Below are 10,436 nucleotides of genomic sequence, written 5' to 3' on the forward strand. Positions count from 1 at the left end.
GATCAATGACTGTGGTGATCACCCCATATAGACTCCCTGATCACCCCCCTGTCATTGATTACCCCCCTGTAAAGCTCCATTCAGATGTCCGCATGATTTTTACGGATGCACTGATAGATGGATCGGATCCGCAAAACGCATCCGGACGTCTGAATGAAGCCTTACAGGGGCGTGATCAATGACTGTGGTGATCACCCCATATAGACTCCCTGATCACCCCCCTGTCATTGATTACCCCCCTGTCATTGATTACCCCCCTGTAAAGCTCCATTCAGACGTCCGCATGATTTTTACGGATCCACTGATAGATGGATCGGATCCGCAAAACGCATCCGGACGTCTGAATGAAGCCTTACAGGGGCATGATCAATGACTGTGGTTATCACCCCATATAGACTCCCTGATCAACCCCCCTGTCATTGATCACCCCCCCTGTCATTGATCACCCCCCCTGTCATTGATCACCCCCCTGTCATTGATCACCCCTCTGTAAGGCTCCATTCAGATATTTTTTTGGCCCAAGTTAGCAGAATTATTATTTTTTTTTCTTACAAAGTCTCATATTCCACTAACTTGTGTCAAAAAATAAAATCTCACATGAACTCACCATACCCCTCACGGAATCCAAATGCGTAAAATTTTTTAGACATTTATATTCCAGACTTCTTCTCACGCTTTAGGGCCCCTAGAATGCCAGGGCAGTATAAATACCCCACATGTGACCCCATTTCGGAAAGAAGACACCCCCAGGTATTCCGTGAGGGGCATATTGAGTCCATGAAAGATTGAAATTTTTGTCCCAAGTTAGCGGAACGGGAGACTTTGTGAGAAAAAAATTAAAAATATCAATTTCCGCTAACTTGGGCCAAAAAAAAAAAATTTCTATGAACTCGCCATGCCCCTCATTGAATACCTTGGGGTGTCTTCTTTCCAAAATGGGGTCACATGTGGGGTATTTATACTGCCCTGGCATTCTAGGGGCCCCAAAGCGTGAGAAGAAGTCTGGTATCCAAATGTCTAAAAATGCCCTCCTAAAAGGAATTTGGGCACCTTTGCGCATCTAGGCTGCAAAAAAGTGTCACACATCTGGTATCGCCGTACTCAGGAGAAGTTAGGGAATGTGTTTTGGGGTGTCATTTTACATATACCCATGCTGGGTGAGAGAAATATCTTGGTCAAATGCCAACTTTGTATAAAAAAAATGGGAAAAGTTGTCTTTTGCCAAGATATTTCTCTCACCCAGCATGGGTATATGTAAAATGACACCCCAAAACACATTCCCCACCTTCTCCTGAGTACGGAGATACCAGATGTGTGACACTTTTTTGCAGCCTAGGTGGGCAAAGGGGCCCATATTCCAAAGAGCACCTTTCGGATTTCACAGGTCATTTTTTACAGAATTTGATTTCAAACTCCTTACCACACATTTGGGCCCCTAGAATGCCAGGGCAGTATAACTACCCCACAAGTGACCCCATTTTGGAAAGAAGAGACCCCAAGGTATTCGCTGATGGGCATAGTGAGTTCATAGAACTTTTTATTTTTTGTCACAAGTTAGTGGAATATGAGACTTTGTAAGAAAAAAAAAAAAAAAATCATAATTTTCCGCTAACTTGTGACAAAAAATAAAAAGTTCTATGAACTCACTATGCCCATCAGCGAATACCTTAGGGTGTGTACTTTCAGAAATGGGGTCATTTGTGGGGTGTTTGTACTGTCTGGGCATTGTAGAACCTCAGGAAACATGACAGGTGCTCAGAAAGTCAGAGCTGCTTCAAAAAGCGGAAATTCACATTTTTGTACCATAGTTTGTAAACGCTATAACTTTTACCCAAACCATTTTTTTTTTACCCAAACATTTTTTTTTTTTATCAAAGACATGTAGAACTATAAATTTAGAGCAAAATTTCTATATGGATCTCGTTTTTTTTGCAAAATTTTACAACTGAAAGTGAAAAATGTCATTTTTTTGCAAAAAAATCGTTAAATTTCGATTAATAACAAAAAAAGTAAAAATGTCAGCAGCAATGAAATACCACCAAATGAAAGCTCTATTAGTGAGAAGAAAAGGAGGTAAAATTCATTTGGGTGGTAAGTTGCATGACCGAGCAATAAACGGTGAAAGTAGTGTAGGTCAGAAGTGTAAAAAGTGGCCTGGTCTTTCAGGGTGTTTAAGCACTGGGGGCTGAAGTGGTTAATGGAAGGGATCAAAGTCGTTGTTCAACAAAATGAAGCATTAAAGCATCAATAGTGACACTAAACCAGTTGCAGGTTTCAACCAGTAGCAATGTCATAGCTGGAAACTTACCTCTGTGTTGTCTTCCTAGGGACACTATTCCTCTAAGTACAGAGCGGGCTCTTCATCACAGGTAAGCCGTGCACATGAAGTCCTACATCCTGAGGAAGGGGATGATGTGATTGCTGATGCCAATGGTCTTCCTGTTAACCATAATGTGGATTCTGCTCATGGGAAAAAAGTAGGGCTGGTCTGTTTTTTTTTTTTTTTGTTTATTTTACGGACGCTTGTAGATTTTTCACGATTTTATTTTTTCATTACATTCATTTTTTTTCTGCCAATATCCTTATTTTTCTGTTCAATTGATGTTTTTAGTGGCACCATATTGGCGTACATATGACGGAGAAAAAAAAACAAAACTACTATTGTTTTTGCACTTTAAATGGGTTTTCCGGGCTTTAAATATTGATCAACATCAGATTGGCGGGGGGGGGGGGGGGCAGGTGTCAGCTATATGAAGAGAAGGCACGTGCCGTGCCTGGTGTCTCCTGTCTCTCTTCCTGCTGCTTCCCTTTACATTTTGGTACGTTGCCCTGCAACATAACTAGCACGTCACTTCTATTTTTTCAGTATGATGATGACGATAACAAATATGCTTACTTTTATATTTTTTGTGCTCCTTTTGCACAGTATTCGCATATGCCATGCACAAACAATTGTTTTTTATGTCGTCCCATTCCAAGAGCCAAAACGTATTCATTTTTCCGCTGATGTAGCTTGTTTTTTTGTGGGAAGAGATTAATATATATTTGCTTTTTTTGTGTTTGCTTTTTTTTTTAATATATATATATATATATATATATAACGTTCACTGGTCTGTTTAAAGAACTTGTTATCTTTCTTATATGGGTTGTGATGATTGAACACAGCGCGATACCACAGATGTATACGGGTGTGTTTTTTTTAGTTTTTTTTTTTTACCTTTTCTAAAATAAAACCACTTTTTATGGAGAAAAAAATAGAATTTGTCTATATAAATAAACTTTATTAATCTTTATCTTTTTACTCTCACTAAGGAACATGGCTTTTAAAATGCAGTGATTTGCAACTTTTTAAGCACCATTGCATCTAAATCTAGGCGCAAGTGGAGCTTCTACGCCCCCCCCCGACCACTTTCCGATGCAGGGGGGCATGGCATGATGTGGGCGGGGTCATCAGCTCTGTAACCATTATTATTTACAGCAGTTTTCTGGCATATATAATGATTCAAATCTATGCCGGCTGAGAGCTGGTGTAGATTTTATTTTAGGCACTCTGACTGCAGGAATATGGGCTTCATTTATGACAAGGGGTGCGCCTCATCATAAATTAAGCACATCCTCCGGTGACACAGGAACTTTCAAGACTGTCGTAGCACATACTGATCTAGATAAATCTCCCCCAGTGTGCCCAGAAAAAAATAGTTCAAATGTTTGTAACTATGTAATAGGAGTACAAAGATGGCAGACCTGGGGGGCCTTCATTAGGCCCACATCACGTTGATGGAGTGACAGATTTGGCTTCCTCCCTTCGTCTAACCAATCGAATACAGTTTTCACTACTTGGGTTAATTGGGCGGATGGATCAGAGTTTTAGTTCCACAAAATAAGGCATTGCACATAACATAATGGGCCGCCTATGATCTACCGACAAGATGGGTCCTACTGAGCAAGAGAGGCTCTCTGCCCAAAGACAAGGGTAGGAGAAGAGTAGGTGGACCCACACACCAGTCTTCTCCTTTATACCCCAATAATGACTCTAAACTAAACCAGCTGCAGGTGTCAATGAGTAGCATTGGAAACTTACCTTACTTGTGTTGTCTTCCTCTGAACAGACTCCCTCTAAGGCCATAGCTGCCAGTTCACTTGAAATCCTGGTTCCTGAGGAAGATGATGATGCTGAACCCAATGGTCAAGAGTTTCCTGATAATTATAATGAAGGTCCCATTGATGCGAATAAAGACTGTGATAATATGGTGTTTGAACCTGATCCCATGACTGATGGGAAAGTTAAAGATGATGAAACGGAGGAGGAGGCGGCTGAGGCCCCATGATGTCACTTACTGTCTCTCAATATGGAACATAAGTTTGTAACTTCTACAGATGCTAATTCATTTTGAGGTGTCTTGTTTGATTAGATGAAATGTTGGTTGCTTCATTATGTTTCTTTATGCTTTTATTTTTTTTTAAATATCTGAGCCGTAAATACAAGTGGTTGTATAGAGAAGATTTTTTTTCAATTTATTTTAGACCCTGAATACCATAGGGGGCTGTCCACATGCTTTTAAAAAAAAAAGTGAATTATTTATAGATACGTTTTATTTTTTATTCAGTAGTACATTATGGTGATGATTGCCACAGTACAGCATCCATTCAACAAATACACGACATGGGACAAAAACGGGATGTGAACACAACCTTAGCTGCTTTTGCAGGGTCCGAGATGGTGACGCATGACAGAGGGATTGTCTTTGGTGCTGTTTGAATCCTCGTGTCGTGCATGAGGCAGAATACAGCCTCCCCGACCTCTATTGTGAATCATTGGTTGGAGGATTAGCTCATCGTCTGCTCCTGTGATGTCTCATTCTCGCTAGGTAAATCAGTCTTGATGCTCCGCTGTCCGTTCCTCAGTGCACCAAACAATGTCTCTGGCCAGTCCTCCACTGACCACTATCCTATCCCCCTCTACCGCAATCCACCTCTGCAGCACCTTTTAGGTTTTATATATGTATATTCAATGAATCCAAACAAATTACAGCAAGTAGTCCGTCTGTTTATTCAGTAATAAAGGATACAGTTGCAGTCCATTTTGCTGCTAGTGCGGAGAGCACATTGTTCACCTTCCTTACAAAAGGACACAGATTTGGCAGGATAATGAAGGAACTCTACAATAATCGATTTGGGGGGAAAGGGTGGGTGTGTAGGGGTCTGGTACAGATTTTGCTTTAAAGGGGTTTTCTGAGATATTTTTACTGATGACCTCTAGATAGGGGGGGTCTAACTCCTGGGACCCATTATTCCAGGAATTAAGAAAATGATAATACCTAAATATTTATGATAAATATATTCCTAAATACCTTACATTAGTTATAATGGCTTGTTTTGTCTGGGGAGCAATCAGGGGAAATAAAATGGCCGCCGTCCTATTAGTGCACGAAAAAACCTGTCCTGATCACACAGCAGGACACAACCACATCCCCACCTCCTCTCTGTACTTCATGTCTCCTTATGGCTATATTAATTCTGTTTAGGCCTAATTATTCCTTTTCTTTCTTTTTGTCAAAAAATTACCTTTTTAAAATGAAAACAGAGAAGGATAGTATATTTTTTATCCCTCTGTGTTATCCTTTCTCAAAAAAGCCCTTCAATAATAAAACACCAAAAAACATTAGTGTATTGTTTTTCTTTTCATTTTTTTTCTTCTGTTTGTTGCTACTATCGATACTCTGGTATGGGTATATCAATATAATAATTGTGTTTTTTACACAAACTAAATTGGTAGCAAATATTTGTAGCCTGCTGCTATATTCTAAGTGTACTGTGAATTAGTCGTTATCCATTTACTATATCATTTATTATTATTAAGATAGTTTTTTTTTTTTACATCCTCTTAGGCCTCTTTCAGACGGGCGTTGCGGGAAAATGTGCGGGTGCGTTACGGCAACACCCGCGATTTTTCCGCGCGAGTGCAAAACATTGTAATGCGTTTTGCACTCTCGTGAGAAAAATCGCGCATGTTTGGTACCCGAACTACTTCACGGAAGTTTGGGCTTGGGATCGATGTTCTGTAGATTGTATTATTTCCCTTTATAACATGGTTATAAGGGAAAATAATAGCATTCTTAATACAGAATGCATAGTAAAATAGCGCTGGAAGGGTTAAAAAATAAATAATAATTTAACTCACCTTAGTCCACTTGATCGCGGCCCGGCATCTCCTTCTGTCTCCTTTGTTGAATAGGACCTGTGGTGAGCATTAATTACAGGTAAAGGACCTGTGGTGACGTCACTCCGGTCATCACATGATCCATCACCATGGTAAAAGATCATGTGATGGATCATGTGATGACCGGAGTGATGTCACCACAGGTCCTTTACCTGTAATTAATGCTCACCACAGGTCCTGTTCAGCAAAGGAGACAGAAGGAGATGCCGGCATCGCGAACAAGTGGACTAAGGTGAGTTAAATTAAAAAAAAATAAAAAATTAACCCCTCCAGCGCTATTGTACTATGCATTCTGTATTCAGAATGCTATTATTTTCCCTTATAACCATGTTATAAGTGAAAATAATAATGATCGGGTCTCCATCCCTATCGTCTCCTAGCAACCGTGCGTGAAAATCGCACCGCATCCGCACTTGCTGGCGGATGCTTGCGATTTTCACGCAACCCCATTCACTTCTATGGGGCCTGCGTTGCGTGAAAAACGCAGAATATAGAACATGCTGCGATTTTCACGCAACGCACAAGTGATGCGTGAAAATCACCGCTCATGTGAACAGCCCCATAGAAATGAATGGGTCGGTATTCAGTGCGGGTGCAATGCGTTCAACTCACGCATCGCATCCGCGCGGAATACTCGCCCGTGTGAAAGGGGCCTTGGGCTTCGTTCACATCACCGTTCAGCCTTTCCGTTCTTATGCCCCGTTTAGGACGGATTTGGCACATAACTGAGCCGAACGGAGCCCCCGGGCCCCATAGACTATAATGGGGTTTGTTAGGTTTCCGCTAAGAAGATTTTGGAGTGGAGACAAAAGTTGTGCATGCAGGACTTTTGTCTCAGCTTCAAATATCATCTTCTGAGCAGAAACCTAACGGACCCCATTATAGTCTATGGGGCCCCTGTGCTCCGTTCGGATCAGTTATGTGCTGAATCCGGCCTTTCCGTTTTCCTGCCCGAGAACGGAAAGGCTGAACGGTGATGTGAATGAAGCCTTATTCACTTAGTTTCAATTTACTTTCTCAATATAACAGCTTGCTACTCTTAGTTCAACTTGTTCTAAGAACTAATCCATTCCCTGAGTATCCTCAAATTATTATTGCAATCCTATTTTTAAATCAAATAATGGAGGAACGCCTGCAGTTTGTCCTCCTGATCTAACTACACTGATGTTTTTTGAATTAGGGTACTTTCACACTAGCGTTGTTAGAATCCGGCAGGCAGTCCCGTTGCCCGGAACTGCCAGCCGGATCCGGAAATCCGTATGCAAACTGATATCTTTTTTTTTTTTCCGGATACGGATCCGTTAGACTTATTCATTGAAATACCGGATCCATCTTTCCGCTATCATCCGGAATAACTGATCCGGTATTTAATTTTTTCAAAGCTAGAAAGAACTGTGCATGCGCAGACCGGAAAACTGGACCTGGCAAGTGCGGTAGTGTTACGGAATTATGGCCGGAAAAAATGCTGCAACAAGCTGCAGTATTTAACCACAGCAAAAAAGATGAAACGGCTCTCACCTGCCCTTCATCTGCTATGAGCACGGAACAACCTCACTTGGAGGCGGGTAAGTGGAAATCCAGTAGAAAGAAAGGTAATCCAGCTCAATACGCAGACGGTGCAACAATACTTTATTTCAGCGGTTAAAAATCAAACATCCAGTTAAACAAAATCCTCGTCCACCGGTTTCAGGCTGTTGTGATGTCTGCCCTTACTCATGACATACTGAGGATACCTATGATTCCAGCATATAAGCCGGCCACACAGCTGCACCTACGATTAGGGCGTCATGTGACTAGACAACATGCCGGCAATCAGGTACAAAAACACTCCTCTATTTAAAAAAAATCTTATACAGAGAAAACCATATCAATACATAAAAACACAGAATATGTGGTGGGAGTGATATCATATCATTGTTGCAAAATTAGATCCAATCTTGACAGCTATCCAGTTGAAAAATCCAAAAGGATTCCCGATTTAGGAGTTTTCTTTTGTGATCACCTCCCTCTAGCTGGCATCTTAACCCTTTCTATTCCTTGTATGCACATACCTGATGTGTCCCCACCATGAGACACTGCAAAATGCAGACTGACTGCTGACACATTGCAGCTCCCATGGTGTGGCACGTGAGATATGTGTCTGCGTGCCCTCATTTTTATCGCATTGGTCGTGCCACTGACATACTGTAATTCACAGATTGTGCAGGTAATCAAATAAATAGCAAATGTAGTATTACAATTAAGGTAAGATTTTATATCAAATTCATTACCATTCATACCACCTGATACAGACTGGCACTAACGGAGTTTTCGATGGTAGGGGCCCTTCTGACTGCACATTTTACACCTACTTGGGCTATTTCTGCCCATTGTTTATCATACGCTAATATTGGGAGATTTTTTTTAAATTATGCTGCAGATTTCTGGAAATTCGACACTGTATTGTGTCACTAAAGTGCTTTGGGGCTTATTCACAGGAGGCATGAGGGAATCCATGTTATCTGGTTTATTTTGAGGGTATACTAGTGACTTCCTATCAAGTTCCAGTGTCTGATGCATGCAGCTGGTGACATGTTTCACTGAATACGCCCTCTGAGATAACCTACTGGTTATATCTCTCGCCTCCCTATCTGAGCAATTCCGTCTCGCACGGATCATCTCGCCTTTCGGTATATTCCGCAATGTATGTAGTGGATGGCAAGATGATCCGTGCAATATTGTATTGTCTGCCAGAGGTTTCCTATAGGTGGACATGTGAATGATGGAAGTGGTGGAGTCACCCCTCAGGCGCAAATCCAAAAAATTAAGCTGCAGTATTTTGTCCGGTCAAATACCGTACAAGGGACGGAACGGGAGACATCCTGATGCATACTGAACGGATTGCTTTCTATTCATAATGGATTGGGAGAAAACAAAAGCGTTTTTTTCCGGTATTGAGACCCTTTACTGGATTTCAATACCGGAAAAGAATAACACTAGTGTGAAAGTACCCTTAAAAAGAACAGCAAAGCTCCTCCGACATGTTTTCAGGGGTTAGGAGCTTGTAACACGAGGACTGGGTTCATTAACATTTTATAGGGATAGAATGCCCTCTTTTAGTTTCATCCATTCCCCGCGCTCGATGTATTAATTGACGGTATAAGTCACCTACTGAGATGAGCGTACAGAGGTCTCTAAGCCTATGGGATTAGCATTTTGATGACCCCGAAATGAAATGGACCAATACCCCACTGAAGATTTTTACCTAACAGCCAGAGAGAGTGATCCGATGCCCTACTATATCCGGCGCCTGCGCATGAAACTTAGATAAGTTTCTTTCTTCCTATCGCCGTACTCCCTGTCTCCCGTCTCCTCCACTGCGCATGCTTTTAAACTTTGCCTCATCCATGATTTTCCTATATATATATATATATATATATATATATATATATATATACACACTGCTCAAAAAAATAAAGGGAACACAAAAATAACACATCCTAGATCTGAGTTAATTAAATATTCTTCTGAAATACTTTTTTCTTTACATAGTTGAATGTGCCGACAACAAAATCACACAAAAATAAAAAAATGGAAATCAAATTTTTCAACCCATGGAGGTCTGGATTTGGAGTCACACTCAAAATTAAAGTGGAAAAACACACTACAGGCTGATCCAACTTTGATGTAATGTCCTTAAAAAAAGTCAAAATGAGGCTCAGTAGTGTGTGTGGCCTCCACGTGCCTGTATGACCTCCCTACAACGCCTGTGCATGCTCCTGATGAGGTGGCGGACGGTCTCCTGAGGGATCTCCTTCTAGACCTGGACTAAAGCATCTGCCAACTCCTGGACAGTCTGTGGTGCAACGTGACGTTGGTGGATAGAGCGAGACATGATGTCCCAGATGTGCTCAATTGGATTCTGGTCTGGGAAACAGGCGGACCAGTCCATAGCATCAATTCCTTCGTCTTGCAAGAACTGCTGACACACTCCAGCCACATGAGGTCTAGCATTGTCTTGCATTAGGAGGAACCTAGGGCCAACCGCACCAGCATATGGTCTCACAAGGGGTCTGAGGATCTCATCTCGGTACCTAATGGCAGTCAGGCTACCTCTGGCGAGCACATGAAGGGCTGTGCGTCCCTCCAAAGAAATGCCACCCCACACCATTACTGACCCAATGCCAAATCGGTCATGCTGGAGGATGTTGCAGGCAGCAGAACGTTCTCCACGGCG

General features: G+C 41.7%; 1 protein-coding gene across 1 annotated transcript in view; it reads left to right on the forward strand.

Annotated features, from left to right (window-relative positions):
* The window catches only part of LOC120986247 (A-kinase anchor protein 8-like), a 53,062-nt gene extending 47,749 nt beyond the window's left edge, over positions 1-5,313 (forward strand). The window contains exons 20-21 of the mRNA XM_040414724.1: positions 2,328-2,369; positions 4,110-5,313. Of these exons, the coding sequence (XP_040270658.1) occupies positions 2,328-2,369; positions 4,110-4,328 (261 nt within the window). The 3' untranslated portion in view covers positions 4,329-5,313. The remainder of the gene's footprint in view (positions 1-2,327; positions 2,370-4,109) is intronic.
* The last annotated feature ends 5,123 nt before the right edge of the window (positions 5,314-10,436 follow it).

Source organism: Bufo bufo, chromosome 1 (genome assembly GCF_905171765.1).
Source record: "Bufo bufo chromosome 1, aBufBuf1.1, whole genome shotgun sequence".
Lineage (NCBI taxonomy): Eukaryota > Metazoa > Chordata > Amphibia > Anura > Bufonidae > Bufo > Bufo bufo.